The sequence below is a fragment of the Schistocerca gregaria genome, chromosome 3, assembly GCF_023897955.1.
Source record: "Schistocerca gregaria isolate iqSchGreg1 chromosome 3, iqSchGreg1.2, whole genome shotgun sequence".
Taxonomy (NCBI): domain Eukaryota; kingdom Metazoa; phylum Arthropoda; class Insecta; order Orthoptera; family Acrididae; genus Schistocerca; species Schistocerca gregaria.
This window is the reverse complement of record NC_064922.1, coordinates 169,522,702-169,545,204: the sequence shown is the minus strand read 5'-3', so window position 1 is coordinate 169,545,204 and position 22,503 is coordinate 169,522,702. Positions and strand designations below refer to the sequence as shown.

The window sequence follows — 22,503 nt, the reverse complement described above, 5'->3', positions numbered from 1 at the left end:
TTATACCTTGATATTTTTTGTAGCTTCAAATCCATCTAACTGATTTAACAATTCCAACATCGTTCTCTGCACTTCTGAGTCTCCACCGCTTCCCGATTCTATTCGTGAGGAACCAATTGAATCAATTTCATCCATGAAAATAATAGATGGTGCATGCTCCCTGGAGAATAAAAACAAAATTATTATAATATATTCTGTTCTCCTATATTACCAATCACAACTGCACAAAACAACTTACCTTGCCATTACAAACAATTCACGAACCATACGAGAACCTTCCCCAATAAATTTCTGAACTAACTCTGAACCAGAAACACGGATGAATGTACATTCTGTGTGGTGTGCTACAGCACGGGCAAGCAACGTTTTCCCTGCATCAAAAGTAAAAGCTGTCATTGTCAATCTAAGGGACACATATCAATAATACAAAAAAGTTTTACAGAAACTGTGGAAAATATAAAATTATTTTCACTGCTGTATTTCTCTGATGTGACAGTATGGATTACTGTACCTGCATTTGCACCACTAATTGCAGGTACTATGTATTCTTAAGGTATTTTACATAATATCACTCTGACTTATGGGGGAGAGATTATTTCTCAAGAGGAGTGGTGTGTAAAATAAAGCACACAAACATCATAGTTTACTTATTGTGAGGGAGAATTGCTTCTCGACAGACATCATGTGCAAGATAGAGTAAACAGAAATAGTGGTTAGTTGTAGCATGTTTATTAAAGTGCCATACTGTCGGTATACACATGGTGCGTAAATAAAGAAAACTCACTATTCAGAAGAAGCTCACTATTATTCACAAGACAGCTATATTGTTAAACTGTCTTATCATAGCAAAGAAATGTAATTTGGCCTTGTCTTCATGAGTTATGAACACTCATAAATAATTTACATTTTTTTTAGAATGTAGATGTTAAAGGTTTCCATACAAAATAAAAAGAAAGCACTTTCAGTTCATCAGTCAAAGATCTATAATCATCCTCCTCACATGGTTCCATAGAATGAGACTTGTAAGCATTCACACGTACAGAGAGGTATTGCAAGAGAATACAGTGTCTCTACATCATCAGTGTTGTCATAAGAGTTTTGACACGTTAGTGACAGTCTATGGTCCAATGCTCTTACTGACACTACCACTCCTGACCTCTCATCTCATTCTGCCACCACCACCACCACCACCACCACCACCACCACCTCCTCCTGACTGAATTTGCGTACCCCTTCATTTCACATTCAAGTGTGATAACATTTTTTTATAAATATTTAAGTAGCATTCATCTATGGCAGGATGTGGGTACCATTGCATAATTTACCGAGCTGGATGTCAGAAACTGCTTAAAACTCAATCAAGTATGGCCATCTCACTAGCTCTTGTTAATCTGTGAGACTGATTCAATCTAGGGCAGGCTCTCCTCCCAGAATACTGGAAGAAGCATGTTAACACACTTGGCTATCCAAGAAAATAAAAAAAAATAATAAAGAAAAAGATCATAAATGTAAGCAGAAACAGTGAGACCCAGGTGTGCAAGCACTCCAGTACCTAGCCTCAAAGATTATCTCTCTTTCGTAAATTCAGAATAAAAACACAAGGTCTCACTTAGCTAGTATCCTAGCTGTGTCAGTTTATAAAACAAAAACACTGGCAAACTCCTTTGGTGTTGCTATCTGCCTCTGGAACAAGCTGCATTGCAGTCTTCACAGAATTTGAAGTCCTGCTACTTTCAAGAAAAAGTTGAAGAAATTCCCCCTACCATCTTCAACGCACTTTTCCACAACTGATGTATATGGCCAGTTTTCCCTTGCATCAAAAAGCAAGGCCAATGTTCCTATCTTCTCCCACTTATGCTTCTTTTCATTTCTCTATGAATCAACACCTTATTCTCCCTTGTGTTCTTTAACAGTGTGTTATCACTTTCATCTTCCCTTCCTCGTCCATCTCTTTCTCCTTGCCCACTGATGCTAGCATTCGTAATTAAGAATCTACCCTATTGTAACCATTATTTTCTTTTACTATGTGTGTATGTTTTTCTTATCTGTGCTACTGTAATTTGTATTTTTCTAAATTTAGTATAACATACTTACTGTAATACACACAAATATCAAAAAAGTTTTCCATCACCCCAGTTCCCAGAACTCCTGAAGACAGATGTTTACTGTGAATATTGTATCACAAACACAGTCCTTCTGACTGTTCAAGATGTCACTAAACCCACCCTAAGATGTAAACAACCATGCATGAGCAGCACCTATTAGACTGAGGGGGTCAAACAGCCAACCAGCCTCCAGTCACTCACCAAGAAGGAGGTACACAGCTCGGGTTGTCTGTAGTTCAACCATGCCTCGACTGTCAATACTATGGTTTGATTGCATCCACCTTGTTACTTTGTGTCAGGATGGGCTCTCAACAACGGAAGTGTTGTCCAGGTGTCTTGGAGTGAACCAAAGTGGTGATGTTCGGACATGGGGGAGATACAGAGAGAGGAACTCTCAATGACATGCCTCGCTCAGGCCGCCCAGGGGCTACTACTGCAGTGGATGACTGCTACCTACCCATTATGGCTCGGAGGAACCCTGACAGCATTGCCACCATGTTGAATAATGCTTTTCGTGCTGTCACAGGACATCGTGTTACGACTCGTGGGGCCGACGTAGACTACTGGTGGTCATGGAAGGCACCATAACAGTTGTACAATATGCGAATATCATTCTCTGACTGATATGGCAAGCATATTGGTGAGGCATTCGTCTTCGTGAACAACAATTTGCACCCCCATCGTGCACATCTTGTGAATGACTTCCTTCAGGAAAACAACATCGCTCGACTAGAGTGGCCAGCATGTTCTCCAGACATGAATCCTATCAAACAAGCCTGGGATAGATTGAAAAGGGCTGTTTATGAATGAAATGACACACCAACCACTCTGAGGGATCTACACCGAATCGCCATTGAGAAGTGGGACAATCTGGACCAACAGTGCCTTGATTGACTTGTGGATAGTATGCCAGATGAATACAGACATGTATAAATGCAAGAGGATGTGCTACTGGGTATTAGAGGTACTGGTGTGTATAGCAATCTGAACCACCACCTCTGAAGGTCTAACTGTGTGGCGATACAACAAGCAATATGTGGTTTTCATGAGCAATAAAAAGGGCGGAAATAACTTTTATGTTGATCTCTATTCCAATTTTCTGTACAAGTTCCAGAACCGAAGGGATGCAAAGCTTTTTTCAATGTGTGTACAATATAATTGGATGGATAAAAAATTTACTCACCATGCAGCGGCAGGAGGATGCACATATAAAGGTACCTAAATCTACAAGATTTTGGAGCCAGTTGCACCTTCATCTGGCAAAAGGGTTGATGGAGAAGGAAGAGAGTTGAAGGAAAATGATTGGTGAGCTTTAGGAAATGAGCAGAGTTCGGAAAAGTTGCCCAGAACTCCAGGTCAGGGAGACTTACCAGAAAAGAAATCCTGCTATTTTTAAGAAAATGTATAGTAAGTCTCCCCTGACCTGGGGTTCTGGATTACTTTTTGAAACTCCCCAAATCCCACCAGTCCTTTCCTTCATCACCCTTCCTTCCACTTCAACCATTCAGCCGGAAGAAGAAGCCACTGGCTCCAAAAGCATGCAAATTTGAATACCTTCAGATGCGTTTTCTCCTGCTACCACTTGGCAAGTAATTTTTTTTATCAATCCAATTACATTATATTTTAATTGATTTAGTGTAATACATGCAATGTAAAATATGTAGAATGCCTGGTTAGATCTCAAAAGGGGGGGGGGGGGGGTATGGCCCTAATATTCTCAGGTTAAATAAATCAAAAAATAAAATAAATAGTAGAACGATACTTTGACATAGGTCATACAATGATATGTGCAAAGACATATTTTCAGTTTCTAGCAAATAAATTTTTAGAATTTACTCTTCTCAGAAATTTAATCTATTAATTTGTGTGTGTGTCACATGAAATGATCATATGGCATTGTTGACCGAGAGGCCCCATGCGGAGAAGTTCGGCCACCGTATTGCAAGTTCTTTTTAGTTGACACCACTTTGGCAACTTGTGTGTGTCAATGATGATGAAATGATCATGGAAAACACACAACACCCAGTCATCACGAGGTAGAGAAAATCCTTGACCCTGCCGGGAATTGAACCCAGGACCCCATGCGCTACCACAAGACCACGAGCTGCGGACCCACGCGCATGTTTGGATCTGAAGGGCGCCCGATGGCGAGGTAATCAGCACCCATATATATTACGAATGTGGAAATGAATTAAAAGTGTTATACAAGCATGCACTCAAAATGACCACAAGGTCACTATTTATCACGTGCACTCTCACATGCACTAAAAGCAATTAGGAGGGAAGAGAGCTTATTGAGAAATTAAAACACAGGGAAAACAAAACACGGAAGAACTTAAAAGAAAAGCACAGCCTAATGTGACGGGCTGACCACTTACAAAAATCTAGGGAACCAGCCATCCTTTGACACATTAAAAACATCTCCATACAATCTTGTTAAAAACACTGAACAATTCACAGAACTTTAAAACCCTAATCACATTCGTCTCATCACACACAAATCCACCACAGTCCGCTGATCGGCAAATAAAATGCAGTCCAATAAAATGTGCACAATGTGATCTGCATGCCACAAGCACCACACACTGGAGGGTTCTCTTGCTGGAGTAAGAACCCATGTGTCATAGGGTTGTGGCCTAAGCGAAGACGAGTAAGAACGACCTTGTTCCGCCGACGTGGCTGGAAGGAGGTATTCCATGGTTAAGTTGTGGGCTTGATGACACGGAGCTTGTAAATGGTCACTGCCAACCACTCATCTTCCCATCAACACATGACTTTGTACCTCAACAGCGAGGTGATAGCATGCAGGGGAATGGCACATCGAAATACCAGAGAATCACAACACACCTCCTTGGCTGCTCGATCTGCCCTTTCATTCCCCGCAATTTGAATGTGCCCAGGTACTTAGCAGAAAGACACATCCTTCCCAAGTTGCTGTAGTTGTAGGATGGCATCCTGGATATTATGTGTTACTGTATCTGCTGCGTAAAAACATTGAAAAGAGTAAAGAGTGCTCAGGGAACCTGAGCAGACGAGAAATTTAACACCACGAGAACACCTCATCTGCTCCAGTGCTCGCAGACCTTGAGGACATGATCCAGGAAAACGACGGAGCAACCAACAGAGTCCCCTGCTTAGTCATCCGTAAATACAGCTACATGATTATAGTACTCAGATAAAATATCAGAGAATATCACATTAAAAACGGAAGCAGGAGTGCTATCTCTCCTGTACCACACCAAATCTAAAATCACTCTGGGTCTTTCCAGTAACCAGGGCGGCAGGTGGTTGAAACCCAGGATTTGGGGTCATACTGGCTCCAAACAGAATGACTCCAGCACACGCTGCACACAGATCCCAAACAGCATAGTGGCTCGTGGATGGTTGCAAAAAAGGCATTCCAGAGGTTGACGAGTAACAGTATGATGTGCGGGTGAAGTTGGAGCTGCAAGGAACTTACATGCCTGACACACCATGACGAGCTGGTGCTGGATGGCAAGTGGCAGTTCCCCCACTTCAGCACAGATGATAGGTATGCGACTGTTGCGATAAGCACCTGTGGCCAGCCAAATCCCATCATGATGGACAGCGTCAATGATATGCAAGAGGGCTTCGCTGACCCATACACCATACAACCGTAGCCCAGCTCCGAATATACAAAAGCCTGATAAAAGTGAAGGAGACACGCCCTGTCCATTTCCCAAGACCTGCGACTAAGGCACTTTATGATGATCAGTGCCTTAACAGTTCTGGCTTTCAGGTCTCACAGGTGTGGTAAGCATGACAATTGGAGTCAAAAATTAGACCCAGAAACCACACTGTGTCTTTAAAATGTAGGATGGGGTCCCCCATATTCAAGAAAGACGACGAGGAGAACGATTAAAAAGTGTGTGCGCGTGCCCACACACACGCACTTACTTATGTGCAGAAAACTGAAAACCTGTCTTTGCAGCCCGCACTGTAAGTTGCAACTGATGGTCCACTGTTGCAACAATGAAACACTGCAGGAGGAACAGAAAAAATTGTCTACAAATAAGGAGCATTGTACAGGACTCCTTACTGTAGATGTGACACTGTTGATGGCTATGGCAAAGAAGGTAACACTTAAACACTCCCCTGAGGAACACTAGTTGCTCAAATCGATCAGAGAGTGTGTCACCAACTGGGGTCCTAAAAAACTGCTGAAACAGGAAAAACCGTATGAAGATGGGCAGGCGGCCACAAAAGCCCCATTGATGCAGTTGTGCCAGAATACAATGTCTCCAAGTAGTATCGTATACCTTGCTTATACTGAAGAATATACCGAAACAGTGATCTTTACAGAGGAAAGCCTGCTGAATAGCTGCTTCTACAAGGGTCAGGTTGTCGACAGTGGACCAAAATCATCTGAATCCACACTGAGAAAGGCTAAGGAGTTGCCTGGTCTCTAAGAACCAGACCAGATGACGGTTAACCATTTGCTGATTAAGGCAATACTGCAATAACCACTGGGACATGTGCAGTCCTTTCCTGGTTTAAGGAAAGGGAGCAGAATTGCCTCCCTCCACAAGTTGGGGAAGTTGTCTGTTTCTCAGAACCAAATGAATACTGACTTGAGTTCAGAATCAGGTAATGGATTTTGAGGGACATTTTCGCCTTTGAGTGTTACCTTTACTTAAAAAGAACTACAAGAACTTTTATTGCAAACCTGTTCAAATACAAAAAAAAGCTTGTTAGTTCATAGAATTTAATGCTATTTTCTCTTGGGTTTCACAAAATTGTCAATTTTAAAGCACAACATCAGTCTGTTGTGGTAACTACTTCACAAGTTCTAGACTATCCCTTGCTCTAGTACTGCGAGTCAAATACCACGTGACCGTTCCGAGTAAGATCCAAACTGTACGAAGCACTTCAGCATATCAGGAAATCTTGGGCCCATTCGAACACAAGTAGTTTTTGCTAAGCCCTACTCTTTGGAATTCTTCAAAATTAATTTTGTATGGAACCTCAGTGGCCAAAGCTTCTCTCCTTAAATGTACAGGGGCCCTAATGATAATCCATTAAACAATGTAAAAACGTTGACCTTACCAGCAATAGTTTAATCTGTGAATATGATAATCTTGTATTTTTCCAATGATGAAACTGGGAAAAAATATTGTCTTATAATTGGATAAATACAGTATATGGTGTATGGGAATTAGCATTTGAAATGATTCCTGCAAAAACAGTCCAGGTAACTTTATTCGTCTTAACACTGGTTTGAACAACATGGAGTCTGACAATGTGTGGGCATAAAAGACATGGCCTGATCTAGCCCCTCATCATCAAAGCTGGTTTCTGCAGCCTCTACGGGAAGACTTATAACTCTTCAGGACCCCGGACCACAATGTTGTTTCGAATGTCTAAGAGGAGCAATGAATCAGAATAAAACATATGACTTCAGTTGTATACAGATAACAACAGACTAGATATAACTGAAACATAAACAGTACACCTGAAGCAATCTGTCACACCCAGATTTTGCATAGATACAGAAAGCATTCACTATAAATACTGTGCTATTGTAAAGGTAATGTATTTTTATTAAGCATTGTGACATATGAGAAAAGTGAGTTAATTTTCCTTTAATGTGAAAGCAGACAAAAATCTTCTATTTTAGTTAAGAATATCTGGAACTGGACAAAAATAATAATAATAATAATAATAATAATAATAATAATAATAAAGTAATGTACCCCTTGTTTGCCAGCAACAGTAGCCAAGGACCTGCAAATTTTGATTCTTATAGAACTGTTTTACTAGAAGTGTCACAAAGCAGTTTAATTAGCTACTTTGAAACACAAATGTACAAAACTGTGACACACACACACACACACACACACACACACACACACACACACACACACACACACAATATCTTTGACAGGAGCAATAAGCAAAACTGAATGGCATATTAATATATTTCAAGAGTAGTTAGAAAAGTGGGCAAAATTATGACATGACTAAAAAACTCATAACAGATCAAGAATATAATTATGACAACTAAAGAACTGATTACAGATCATAAGAAAAAAATATCACCTGTTCCTGGAGGTCCATAAAGTAGAACACCTTTTGGCTGTGCAATGCCTAACGCATCAAATAACTCTGGGTGTTTCACTGGCAATTCAATAACCTCCTTTATTTCTTTGATCTGTTTATCTAGGCCACCAACCATTTCATATGTGCTGTCAGGCACCTTTTCAACCATCATGAGGGAGACTAATGGGTCAACCTGAAATTAAAAAACTTATAAGATACTTAATTCTGAATAAAATGCAGCTCCAATTAAGGTCATTTGAAAATAAAGTGAGAGATAATCACACAGAAAGAGGAAAACTTCTCAAAAGCCCTATATTTGGACATAGGTCTCCTAGTTATGCCAACAAACAGCGCTAATGTTTGCTTAAGAAAATCTATAGTATTGTATTTCCTAGTAATTTAAGAATATTAAGTGTGAAGATATGTAGCATGCTTCCTGGTTACAGTTCCCTGAGTGGGGCAAAGGGCGATAATATAGCTCTTACCAACACATTAAATCCAGCACAAAAACAATTACTGGAGTATTTATTAGCCACAAGAATCAGTCTACTAGTTATTCTGATTGATACCAAAAATTCTATCGCAAACCAGAAGTGATCAAGATTTCCTCATAGAGACAGTGTCTTTTCATAAAAGCATAAGCAGTCCTTTTGAAGTTTGGATGGAACTATGGAATTACCAGAAAGCAATTTTTTTCTTTCTGTCTTCTTGTGAATTTCCTAGGTACACTTTTTGAAAGTTCACAACATGTTACTATGACCAAGTTGTGTATTATTCAGCACAGACATTGTGGAAGCCAATAAAGTAAAGGCAAAAGATAGTTTTAAGACTTGTAGTATGTGTACCTGAAACCCCAAAACCCCTCTACATAACTGTTTACAGCCTATGGAATGATGGATACTGGCTGTATAAGTGGTGGTAATTCTATTGAAATATGCTCACACTGTCCATCAAAAAACATCAATATTAAACTACAATAATTACAAAGCACCATTGGTCGTTGGCTACATTTCCTCACTGAACATGTGGCAGTGTTAACTGAACTTTCTCAGTTCAGCAAATTTTAACAGAATATTTAGGAATGAGAATGACTGGCAAAAAGCAATTAGCAGAAGCACACTGTACTTTGAAAGAACAGCTCAAACTGACTCAGCATTCTTCTTTCCCCACAGTTGTTACTGGTGATGAATTATGGTGTTATAACACAGAATAAAATGACAATCAAGTCCATGGAAGATGTCACTGACATCTTGTCCAAAAAAAAAAGTGTGGAAAATGTGTGTGTGTGTGTGTGTGTTGGGGCTTATGGGTGCTCAACAGTGATGTCATCAGCTGCCTTATCCTCATTAAAACAAACAAATGTGGAAATGATCTCTAAATCTGTTGCACACTCAAGCACTTTAAAGGACTGCACAATACTGTATACCAAATGAGTTAAATCAACTTAAAAAGAAGAAAATTACCTATAAATGAAATTAAAAAACAAATAAAATGATGAAGGAGCTAAAACAAAAGCAGAAGGAACTACCACTTACAAAAAAAACCTGGACACAGCCAGTCACCCTGTTAACACATTAAAACCATCTCTCTAAAATCTTAGAAAAATGCTGGACAGTCCACAAAACTTTAAAACTTAAACCACATTCATTTGAATGTCACTTAAAATAGAGGACAGGTCCAGTGCCAAATCCACCGTGGCTCGTTGGTCGGAAAATAAAAAACAGTCCAATAAAATGAGGCGCACAGTGATCTGTATGCCACAAACACTACACATTGGAGGGTCTTCTCACTGGAGCAAGAAGCCACGTGTCACAGAGCTGAGGCCTATGCAAAGACAAGTAAGAAGGACCTCATCCCAGTGATGTAGCTGGAAGAAGGTATGCCATAGCCACACTGTGAGCTTTACTAGACGTAACTGTCTATCACTTCCAAACACACATTCTCCCACCGATGCCTGACTCTGGATCTCAAAAACGAGGCCATAGCATGCAGGGGGATGGCACACTGAAATAACAGAGATAGCATGCAGGGGGATGGCACACCAAAACAACAGAGGATCACAGCACACCTCCTTGCCTGCTAGATCTGCCCTTTCATTCCCTGCAATACAAATGCACCCTGGCACCCAGCAGAAAGACACCTCCTTCCCAAGTTGTTGTTGTTTGAGGAGGGTATTTTATCTGCTGGGTACAAACAATGTTGAAAGTGAAGAGCGCTCAAGAAATTTAGCACTAAAAGAACGTCTCATATGCTCCAGTGCCCACAATATCGCACATAATTCTGCATCTGAGACAGTATAAAGTCTCAATGCAGCCTGTCCTTGGTTGACTGATTCATTGAGAGGGTTTATGGACCAAATGGTGAGATCATCAGTCCCGTGATTCTGAAGTGAGTCACAGATGAAAGAGGATCTGCTAAAACTGGACGGATCCAGTTGGGAGTCAAACTATAAAATAATGAAGCTGAAATACACACAGTAAAAGGCATAAAAGGTGAGAACAAATCTAAAAACTTGGAAAAAAAGGGGGTGGTCCTTCGATGGGGGTGTGGTCATGGGGTCCCAGACCAAGAGGACATGAAGAGAGGTCCCAACCACAACCACTCTGCCCCTGCTCCAACAGTAAATTAAAACTTTATATCTGGAAATAAAATCCACTTTCACGGAGGATATGGACATGGACATGTTCTTATTGGCACACGACAGCAAGATCTTTAGCACCCGCGCAGAAACAGACTGACATGTGTGTCAGTAAAATACACAAAACAGGAAGATAAAACAGCATGTAAAACACAGGTACCAAAAGTTGGAAAACTACGTGCGTACCCGGACAGAAATACGGGATGAAGTATTGCATCAGTAGTAAAATACTAATGACACAGGAAGAAAGTGGTGTAAGGAGCTAAAACAATATGGCAGGTGGATATGGCTCGCTGACCACAAGAACGAAAAAAGGAGAAGCCAGCCACTCTGCAACACACTAAAACCTCCAGCCTAAAACTTTAGGCCAGAGTCCAGACACACCTCGAAACTTTAAAACCTTAGTCACACTCGTTGCATGAAATCCCCTTGTTCAGAGAAAATGAACACACACTCCAAGCCATTTATTGGAAGCTGACAACTCAGGTGCCGCCCCCCCCCCCCCCCCCCCTCCCCCCAGTGCTATACCTGTGTGGTCAGGGGGCAATAGCCATGAAAATACGTGACAACCTCTCCCCCACAACAGGCTGACTACTGTGTTGGGGTTTAAGCACTTTGCATGTATCCCATGCATTAGGTGAATAGGTGGAATTGCACATCTGGTGGGACGTGTGCCTCTTTGGGTGGCCTCGCCTGTAGACCATTTTTCAGAGAAAATTTTGAAGAGTGTATGTCAAACTGGGACCATAGGTGGTCAGTCAGAAAAAAGAGATACAATATAGCCTAAAAAGTTGAAAGTGTGACCAGAATGTGAAATGTAAGATAAGTTTGGTCTGCATCAAAGAAGCCATCGCGATTTACGAATCGCAGTGGAAGGATAGTTGGGTAGGGGAAACTGCATCTTGTAGTAAGAAGAAATGCTGCAGTGGCTTTGCTCCCCACGTTTGCCACACACACGCTCACAAGACAGTTGTGTTTGATCACTTGTGTGCACCTTACTTTTCATCTCATTTTTGCTCTAGGGCAACTGCAGTAGTATCCTGGTGAACCAGTCAGCATCCTGGCTATGATACAGAACGGCTACATATGATGTGTATTAATATTATGCATAATGTGGTACATACAAGTAGCACTTTTTTTATAATGGTATTGGAACAGTTACATTCATTTTGAATCCGCTATTACTTCTGTGTATGGTATATGCCAACAGAATGTCAAAGATTTTACTTGAGAATAACCTAAAGGTAAAACTGCCATACCAACAATGCAATTTAGAGCCCAGAGTGGTAAAGGCCTTCAAACATTTCAATGAGGCTGTGGAACATTGTGTAACGAAAATATTCCAAAATTTGTAATTCAAAAATGTGACGCAACCTTCCAATTCAAATTAAATAACTAAACTTAAAAGGCTATTAAACACTAGATATTCTTACCTTATTAGGAAGTATTTTGTGTAAGGTGTAGCTTTCATTTCGAAGAGCTACCCGAGAATTTGCTGTTACATCATTTATATCTATGTTTTTATCCAAGTCTACAACAAATTTTCCTTCAGGGTGCACTTTCACCAAGACTTTCTTTTTATCCATAGGCTTCACAACCTCACCTACATAAGATCCTTGCTCTTGCAAGAGCTGAAGTTCTTCACGCAACATTCGGACTGGAAAGAAAGACCAGAGCTAAATGATATCTTATTAAAAAGAACTCTTTCCTGCCAGCCATACAGTAGATTTACTCTACAGACATTAGCCCTATCACGGTACAAATTTTTGGCAAGCTATTTCATTTCACAAATATTAAACACAGCATTAATTATTTAGTACATCAAAGAACAAAAAGATTATTAATTTTCACTCACATTTGATTTTAAGGAATTCTAAAACAGACATGCATCAGATAGCATTTGAAAATTGAGCCAACAAAATGTTATTTATGAAGTGATTGCTGTATTTGCTCAAAATAGACTTGTTTTTGTGGGCTCCAGTCCAAAGACTGATTTGATGCAGTTTTTCACACTAGTCTATTCTGTTTGAACCTCCTCATCTCTGAATAATTACTGCAGCCCACATCCATTTGAATTGCTTACTGTAGTCAAGACCTGTATTCCCTTATAATTTGTTACCTCATTACCAAACAGACTCTTCCTTTGTACCCCAGGGTGTGTCCTATCAACTGATCCTTTCTTTTATTCAAGTTGAATCTTAAATTTTTTTTCTCCCAAATTCGATTCAGCAGTTCTTCATTAGTTGCTCTATCTACCCATCTAATTATCATCCGCATTTCCCTTCTGTACAAGGCTACACACAAATACAGGGTGTCCCAAATGTCCATTAACATTTGAAAATGCACTAATTCATGGAATAATGTAGGCAGAGAGGTAAAACTTGACACGCATGCCTGAAGTTACATGGCATCTTACTGAGAACAAAAATGAGTGCAAACCCTGGCCAATAGGTGGCACTGAACAGCAACACATCAGGTGTGACGTACACCAATGTGTTACAGAACTGCATCATTCTTAGTCAAGTTGATAAAGCAGGATGGCACTCCATCCCATACTGCTACAGTTTTGAAAGATCTCTTGTGCACACATCATGTGGTGAGGATCATATGCTGAACCACCACTTCTGTGACACTCAGCCTCCCAGGTCCCTTAACATCAATCTGTGTGGTTATTGGTTGTGGGGTTACCAAACATCACTAGCCTACTGCAACTGTCCGACTTCATTAGAGATGCCAAAAGACAACATTTGACAGCAATATCCCATCCGACCTACTGATATGCTGTGCAGTGCCATTCACAACATTGTCCTTCAATTACACGCACTATTGATGCATGATGGCCAACAGGTTGAGCATTTGTTATGGATAACATTGCCTTTTCTAAATATCAACTGTTATGCTAATTATTGCTTTTGTATTGTACAAAACACCGTCTGTTCTTGTTTCTGTTTCCAGGGCTCTCAGGTGTCCAGCCAGATGCGATCATTGAAGTCCCACGATATTTCGGCGAATAACCTTTCCACCATCATCAGATGGTTCTGATGGAATGGTCTGTCTGCTCATTGTCAGTGTTATTTATGTCCATCAGTCGGGCTTCGATTCCCTGTGCCGACACTTCAATTGCGGCTGTCGACCCAGGTCCGTGCCCACCCAGGGGTCGCGCCGGGTAGTGGAAGATGCAGAATCCTGTGGAATGTCCACCGTCGCAGAAGGGTCTTGTGTCTGCTTGTGGCGTGACTCCTTGATGGAGTTAAGTAATGGTTGCCATGCCTTGCTTAGTTGAAAACCTGTGTCTCGGTTTATGAGGCTGTCCATTACGCGAATTTCAATGGCCTCCTTGAAGATGCTGCCGCAGTAGAAACTGGTAGGAGCCAGAATCTTGGTCTCTTTGTATTTCACGTTGTGTCCAGTTTCCAAGCAGTGTTCTGCCAATGGCGATTTGGTGGGCTGGCCTAGGCGCGTGTGGTGTTGGTGTTCTTTGCAGCGGTCTTAGACTGTTCGGATTATTTGACTGATGTACATTTGCCGCAACCGCATGGAATATTATATACACCCACTCTCTTGAGGCAAAATCCATCTTTCACTGTCCCCAGTAGGGCCCGTATCTCGGATGGTGGTCAGAAGACAGTGGCAATTTTGTGTTGTTTTAGCAGTCTCCCAATTTTTGATGTCGTGTTGCCTGCATACGGTAGAAAGGCAAGGCTTGTTTCCTCATCTTTTAGATTGTTCTTCATCTGTGTTTCTGCACTGTTTCCGTCGTCTGAAGGGTGTCTGAATCTGTCGTTTGCTGTATCCGTTCTCGTGAACACATTTTCTAGGTCTTTGACTTCTTTGGGCAGACTTTTTTCGTCCAATATCGATTATGCCCTATGAACCAGTGTGTTGAGCATCCCGTTTAGTTGCGCAGGATGGTGACAACTCGAGGCATGTAGATCACACCATCTGTTGTTCTTTGTGCATATTCTTGTCTCAAGAAAACCGCATGTCATTTAAGCATGAGTGTCAAATTTTTACCCCTCTACCAATGTTACTCAGTGCAGACTGAATTTTCAAATGGTAATTGATTTGTGTGTCCATCATCAGCTATTTTGTTGCCCAAAAAGGAAAATGCGTCAACTTCTTTTAATGTATCACACCTTAATCACATGATTTAGTTCGAAAGCACTCCATTACCTTGTTTTTATTTTCATTATTGTTCACATTGCAAGACACTATCCATTCTGTTCAGCTGTTCTTCCAAGTCCTTTGCTGTCTTGGGCTAAATTCCGTGTTCCTAACTCGCAAAGTTTTAATTTCTCCACTCTGAACTTTCAGTCAATTTCCAGATTTCACCTTTATTTCTTTTACTGCTTGCTCAATTTACAAACTGAATAACATCGGGAAGATGTTACAACCATATCTCATTCTCTTCTCAACTACTGCTGCCCTTTTGTGTCCTTCGCCTCTTAAAACTTTGTCTGGTTTCCATAAGTTGTATAATTGTGTATAACCTTTCACTATCTGTATTATATCTTTGCAATTTCAGAGCATGTACTCAATGCAGCATTTTCAAATGCTTTCTCTAAATCTAAAATGCTATAAACACATGTTTGCCTTCCTTCAAGCTATCCTGTAAGACAAGCCATAGTGACAGTATTGCTTTGTGTTCCACATTTCTCCATAACCCAAACTGATTTTCCCTGGAATCAGATTCTACTAGTTTTCCACTCTTATGTAAATAATTCGTGTCTGTATTTTGAAATCATGACTTATGAAATTGATGGTTTGGTAATATTCACACCTGTCAGCACCTACCCATACCATCTGGATCCTTCCCACCAACTCCAAATTTTTCTTAATTGCGCAGGTGGGAACTGTCAGTGTAACATATCCTACATTCCCGTAACCCCCACCCCCAATCTTCGGTCTTTTGCTAGTCCCAGTTTCCATCTGCCTCTATCCCATCCCCTTTCTTGCTCCCATTCCAGCCTCACACACAGCTTCTACTCCCCAGTTAACCTGCAAGGTCCTTTCTCTTTCTCTGCTTGTCTCCTCTCACTCTCCTCTCCGAGCACACTTCTCCTGATGATGCAACTGTGATTGAGTCAGCATAAGGAGATCGATAACAACTGCAGTGGGCTGGACGTGGCAGCTTCATGAGCCTACCTCAAGCAATAATGTAACGCAATTTTGTAAATGTCTGTATGGCAACACCACAGTTCACAGCTCTGTGGATGACTCCTGAATTTGCCAGAGACTGATCTCTGGGAAAATCAACTGGGGTTCTGTAGAAATGTAGGAAAACACAAAGCAATACTGACGTTATGACTTGTCTTACAGGTTATAGCATTTATAGATTTAGTGAAAGCATTTGAAAAATCTGCCTGGAATACATGCCCTGAAATTCTGTAGCTGTTAGCATTTCACAGTTGAAAGATGGCTAGAGCACTGCAAGCTATCAGGGATCTTCTTTTCCCATTGCGACTATAGCAGCCCACCATCCTGGCAATGTCACATCCCTGGATATTGCCACAGGCACCACTACATCATCTTCCCCCATTCCTACTCTGCCACCCCTCCCTCACTCCATCTCTTCCATATGGCAACCACCTATCCCTGCTAAGATTACTACTTGCCCTGTGGAACCAAAGTGCCTTGACATGGCAGTGCCATGTGTGTGCAAGTTGTGCATGTACAAATGAGTATGTGTTGATTCTCTGTCTGATGTAGGACTTTGTCCAACAGTTAAAATCTACCCGTGTGCTATTACATGTGCCTGTCTGCTGTTCAATGCCCCCTTTATGTGGTGGGTAGCAATCTATCCTAATATTTATATTGTTATTTCATCCAGGATTTTGCATTATATGAGGTATGTCCACAAAGTAAATTCCATTTCATTATATAAAACAAATGTGTACAGATACAGAAAAAAATATTTATTGTACAAAAACCTACAACTGTTAAACTATTTTTCTACACATCCTCCGAAATTTTGTAGGCACTTGTCATAATGTGGCACAAGTTTTTGTATGCCTTCTTCACAGAAGGTTGCCACCTGTGTATTTGCCCATGCGATAACATGTTCTTTCAGCTCATCATTATCGTTGAAATGTTGACCAACAAGGACAGATTTGAGATGAAAGAAGATAGGAAAATCACTAGGAGCGAGGTCCGGGCTGTATGGAGCATGATCAAACGCGTCCCAGTGAAATTTCCGTAAGAGTTGCTTGGCCACATTTGCCGTGCGAGGCCGGGCATTATCATGGAAAAACCATCACCTTTTGACAGTAATCCTCGGCGCTTTTTCTGTATTGCACAGCACAATTTCTTAATGGTCTTGCAGTAACCATGTACACTGATTGTTTGGCCTTCTGGTACGAAATCAAGCAGCAAAATGTCTTTTCTGTCCCAATAAAATGGTGCACATGACTTTTTGAGGTGTCAAGATTTGCTGAGGCTTAACCTTCATTGGGGATGAAGATTGCCTCCATTCCATTGACTGCCGTTTTGTTTCAAGGGTGTTGTATGATCCCCAAATTTTATCCCCCATGACCATCTGAGAAAGAAAACCATTGCCTTCTTCATTGTAGTGTGTCAAAAACTGAAGTGCACTGCCCATCCGTTGTTTATTGTGTTGTTCAGTACGAATTCTGAGTACCCAACATAAGCCAAGTTTTCAAAATTTTAGTTTTTCAGTAACAATTTCATGAATTAGTTATCGTGAGATTTGCAGAACTTCCATAACAAGAGCACTAAGTGTAAACTTACAGTTGTGCTTAGTCTTCCCTTCAATTGTGTGAACCAGTTCATCAGTAACCACACAGACAGGTGTCCACTTCGTTCTTCATTGTGCACTTGATCATGTCCTTCACTGAACAATCTGACCCATCTTCCAACCATTGAATCACTCATAGCATTTTGTCTGTAAACCTCGCAGATTTGTTGATGAATTTCCTTTGATTTAACTTTCTTTGCATTTAGAGAATGAATGACAGATCTGACTTCACATGCAGCAGCATTTTCAATTATGGCTGACATTATACAGAAGCACTACAAAGCACATGTTGGCAGCAGCGATCTAAAAATGGAGCACGTCTTCTCCTTAAGTCAGAGTAACTGCTGCGCATACTCGGAACTACGACTGAAGTGCTGCCGCGGATAGAAATAGGAATGGAACTTACTTTGTGGACGACCCTCATATGTAACTAAGCTCTGGATAGATACATACCTAACAGAACAGTTAATAAAATAGAAAGAAACTTCCACATGGGAAAAATATATTAAAAACAAAGATTCCAAGACTTACCAAGCGGGAAAATGCCGGCATGTTGTTCATGTGCCTGTCTGCCGGCACTTTCCCGCTTGGTAAGTCTTGGAATCTTTGTTTTTAATATAACATAACAGTTAAGATTGAGAAGCACCATTGTACTATTTATTCTCTGTACAGATACTTCTAAGAAATTAGCAACTACTGCACAATACATGTAAAGTACAGCAGAGGACTAAAAATAGATCGATGCTACCTGAAACATGTCAAAGAGGGAATGTCTGAAACATTTCAACTATTATAGCAGAATTTTGGGGAAATAATTCTCACAAAACATAAAGAAATTCTGGTCACATGTAAAGGCTGTAAGTGGTGGCACAGTTAGTTCCCAGACACTCATGGGTGACACAGGAACTTCTTGTGAAACCCATACCAAACAGGACTAATTAATTTGCTTGATCTATGAAAGAGTGCCACAGAAGTTCCAAAAAACCTCAAGCTTACTTCGACAACCTCAACCAGTCCTTCCTCTTTTCGACTTGCCACATAGATCTTATTCACAAATAAGTCTTCCACACAGTATCCTCTTCTTATCCTTCGACTGACATAGCTTGCACTATCAAAAGACTTTAGAAGTAAGTCCTTGTTACTCTGTACCATCCTAGCTTCAAATGCCACAATACTTCATTCCATCAAGACTATGACTTTCTCATGTTAAGCCCTGAAATTAAATCTTCTCTTCCTGATATCCCCTCTTCCCTCCACCCTTTAAAATGACCCACTGTAGTCTTGCATTGCACCACTGGCCTCCGGAACATTTTTGTTACTAGCATTTGAAGCTGACTGCAGAACAATTCTACCAACGCCAAAATACATTTCAGTTTGCTTAAGGACCACAAAAATAAGAGAAATTAGGGCTTATTCGGAGGCATATAAAAGTCTTTCCCTTGCTCCATTTGCAAATTACTTGTAGTGGTACATGGTATCCTCTGAGATGCACTATACGGTGGCTTGCGGTGTATAAATGTAGATGCAGATATTGGAATTTTGCCTCCTGGCGGTATGAAATGACTTAAGCATCGTTCTCTACAATTTTAAGAATATTCTCTACTGAATTCCCCTTTTGATATGAAAAACCTAAGCTGGCAGACTCTTGAAAAGAGATCAACTATCCTGTTAAAGTATACTTACAAAATTTCTCGAACTATTGGAATCTAGGTATATACTATACCCCGTAAATATCACTCCTTTAGAGACTGTGAAGGTAGCATTAAATATATTACAGTGTGAACAAATGCATTTAAGTAGTAATTCTTCTCACACGTCATATGTTAATGGACCAGAAAGAAATCTTAACATGTGGTAGAATGGGGAGTGGGGAGGAGATATGAAGTAGAATGAAATTTTCACTCTGCTGATATGAAACTTCCTGGCAGATTAAAACTGTGTGCCGGACCGACACACAAACTCAGGACCTTTGCCTTTTTGCGGACAAGTGCTCTAGTGACAGTGACAGCATGTCAGTCGTGCTTTGGTAGCTCAGTTGGTAGAGCATATGCCCGCAAAAGGCAAAGGTCCCAAGTTCGAGTCTCTGTCCAGCACACAGTTTTAATCTGCCAGGAAGTTTCATATCAGTGCACACTCCACTGCAGAGTGAAAATTTCATTCTGGAAACATCCCCCAGGCTGTGGCAAAGCCATGTCTCCACAATATCCTTTCTTCCAGGAGTGCTAAGTCTGCAAGGTTCACAGGAGAGCTTCTGTGAGGTTTGGAAGGTAGGAGACAAGGCTCTGGAGGAATTAAAGCTATGAGGGCGGGTCGTGAGTCGTGCTTGGGTAGCTCAATTGGTAGAGCACTTGCCTGCGAAAGGCAAAGGTCCCGAGTTTGAGTCTTGGTCCGGCACAGAGTTTTAATCTTCCACGAAGTTTCAGATATTAACATACGTTAGACATCCAGAATAACATCATTTTAAGGCTGTAAGCCAAATAAATTAAAAAAAAATAAAAAGTCATATTTTATACAAGTTACCTTTGGCATTAAGCTCATTACGCTGGGCCTGGAGTCGCCTCAAGTTCTGACTTTTTTCTGCGACTACTAATTGTAATTCCTCTATTTTTGTTATGTAATACTGACGAAAGCCTTCACCCTTACTTGGTCTGTCATCTACTTCCATCTGAAAAAAAAAAAAAAAACAAAAAAACATAATTATCAGTGGATAAAAAAGATGATAAATCTACAGCACCAAAATGGATTGGGTGCTATTGGAACAAAAATTTTCATTTCACAAAACATAAGTGCCTGATTGTTGGGAGGCTGGGTGATTACCTAAGCGTAAAACATTGGTTTGATGAGAATTCCTAATGTCATAAGAACCTACTGGTGAGCGTCTAGGTTTTGACAACAGATCATAATCATATTAGTCAACAACAACTGCAATAGTGCAGTGTTTGAGTGTGTGTGTGTGTGTGTGTGTGTGTGTGTGTGTGTGTGTGTGTGTTTGAGGTTTACGGGCGCTAAACAGTGTGGTCATCAGCGCCCAAACGCATAGAAACAGGAACACAAACGATGAAGGGACGAAGACGGATGCCGAACAAGGAGAACGGCTAAAAGACACAGGCCTGACGCAGTTCCATATGCGCACATACAGAGGCAAAACAAGAGGAGAAGAAACACAATAAAAAAGGAAAGGAAACACAAGGAAAAGAGAACAGATACCGAAGGGAAACAAGGAGGTAATCGTGACTGGCGGACCTCTTACCTAAAACCTGGGTGAGCCAGTCACCCAGCAGCACATTAAAACCTTCTCCCTAAAATCCGAGGCAACAGATTGGACAGGACACAAAAACATAAGACCTTAACCACAGTCGCTGCGTCGTCTTGCAAAATAGAGGGCAAATCCGGTGGCAAGGAAACCACCGCCCTCTGGTCAGAGAATAAAAGACAGTCAAGTAAAATGTGGCGGACAGTAATCTGGACGCCACAAGCACTGCAGATTGGGGGGTCCTCCCGCCGGAGTAAAAAACCATGCGTGAAGGGACTGTGTCCAATGCGGAGGCGAGTGAGGAGAACCTCATCCCGCCTGTATGACTGGTAGGACGTACGCCATGGTCGCGTAGTGGCCTTTACCAGACGCAGCTTATTGTCAGAAACTGCCAACCACTCCTCTTCCCATTGATGCATAACACGAAAACGCAAAAGGGAGGTTACAGCATGGAGGGGGACGGCACATTCAACAACGTGAGGGAGGGAACATGCATCTTTGGCAGCCACATCCGCCAGTTCATTTCCCCTAATACCCACGTGCCCCGGCACCCAGCAGAAAGAAACCTCCTTCCCCTGCCGTTGCAGGTGGAGTAGGGCATCATGGATGTTCTGGACGACCGTATCCGCTGGGTACAAGTGTTGCAAGGTCTGAAGGGCACTCAGGGAGTCAGAAAAGATGAGGAACTTAAGACTGGTAACACATCTCATCTGCTCCAATGCCCGCAAGATTGCAAACAATTCGGCATCGAGGATGGTAAACGCCGCAGGAAGCCGTAACTTGACGACTCGATCAGGGAAAACAACAGCACAACCAACAGTGTCCCCCTGTTTAGAGCCATCTGTGAATACAGGTACATGGTCCGGATGCTGGTTTAAAATATCGTAAAATAAGGAGGTAAAAACAAACGCCGGAGTGCAGTTCCTCCGGTTCTCCGACAAGTCTAAAAGGATGCTGGGCCTCTGGAGCAACCAGGGAGGCAGGCGAGTAAAACCTTGTCGTTGGGGGGCCACACGCTCCACACCAAGGGACTCGAGCAAATGCTTGGCACGAATCCCAAATGGTTTTGTTGCCCTGGGGCGACTGGAAAAGAGACGTTCCATAGGCGGTCGGGCAACGGTAGGGTACGCAGGGGAGGTAGGACAGGCAAGGAAATGACACACCCGTCGCACCATGAGGAGTTTCCGCCGGATGGCGAGCGGCGGTTCCCCTGCCTCAGCACACAGGCTGGGGATGGGACTGGTACGGAAGGCACCAGTGGCTAGCCTGATACCCTCATGGTGTACTGCGTCAAGGATCTTCAGATACGAAGGCCTTGCTGACCCATACACGGTGCAAGCATAGTCAAGACGCGATCGGACGAAAGCCCTATAAAACTGCAGCAGACGCGCCCGATCTGCTCCCCAGGACCAATGGCTCAGACACTTCAAAATATTCAGTGCCTTCAGGGCCCGCACCTTGAGGTCTTTAAGGTGAGGCAACCACGACAACTTGGAATCAAAAGTGAGGCCCAGGAACCTCACAGTGTCTCTAAAAGGAAGAACGGTGTCCCTCAGACGCAATTCAGGGGAGGTAAAAAGACGCCTCTAAGCGCTTTATCGTAAGCTGTAACTGCCGACTAGCACTGACAAGACTGGAGGAAGAACAGAAAACAGCAAAATCGTCCACAAACAAGGAGCATTGGGCAGGACTC

General features: G+C 41.7%; 1 protein-coding gene across 1 annotated transcript in view; it reads right to left on the bottom strand.

Moving 5' to 3' along the window:
* Nucleotides 1–22,503, bottom strand: part of LOC126353874 (26S proteasome regulatory subunit 8) — a 44,020-nt gene that overhangs the window by 13,744 nt on the left and 7,773 nt on the right. The window contains exons 2-6 of the mRNA XM_050003061.1: nucleotides 20,078–20,222; nucleotides 12,237–12,460; nucleotides 8,166–8,358; nucleotides 239–371; nucleotides 7–160 (exon numbers count right to left, since the gene is read on the bottom strand). Of these exons, the coding sequence (XP_049859018.1) occupies nucleotides 7–160; nucleotides 239–371; nucleotides 8,166–8,358; nucleotides 12,237–12,460; nucleotides 20,078–20,222 (849 nt within the window). The remainder of the gene's footprint in view (nucleotides 1–6; nucleotides 161–238; nucleotides 372–8,165; nucleotides 8,359–12,236; nucleotides 12,461–20,077; nucleotides 20,223–22,503) is intronic.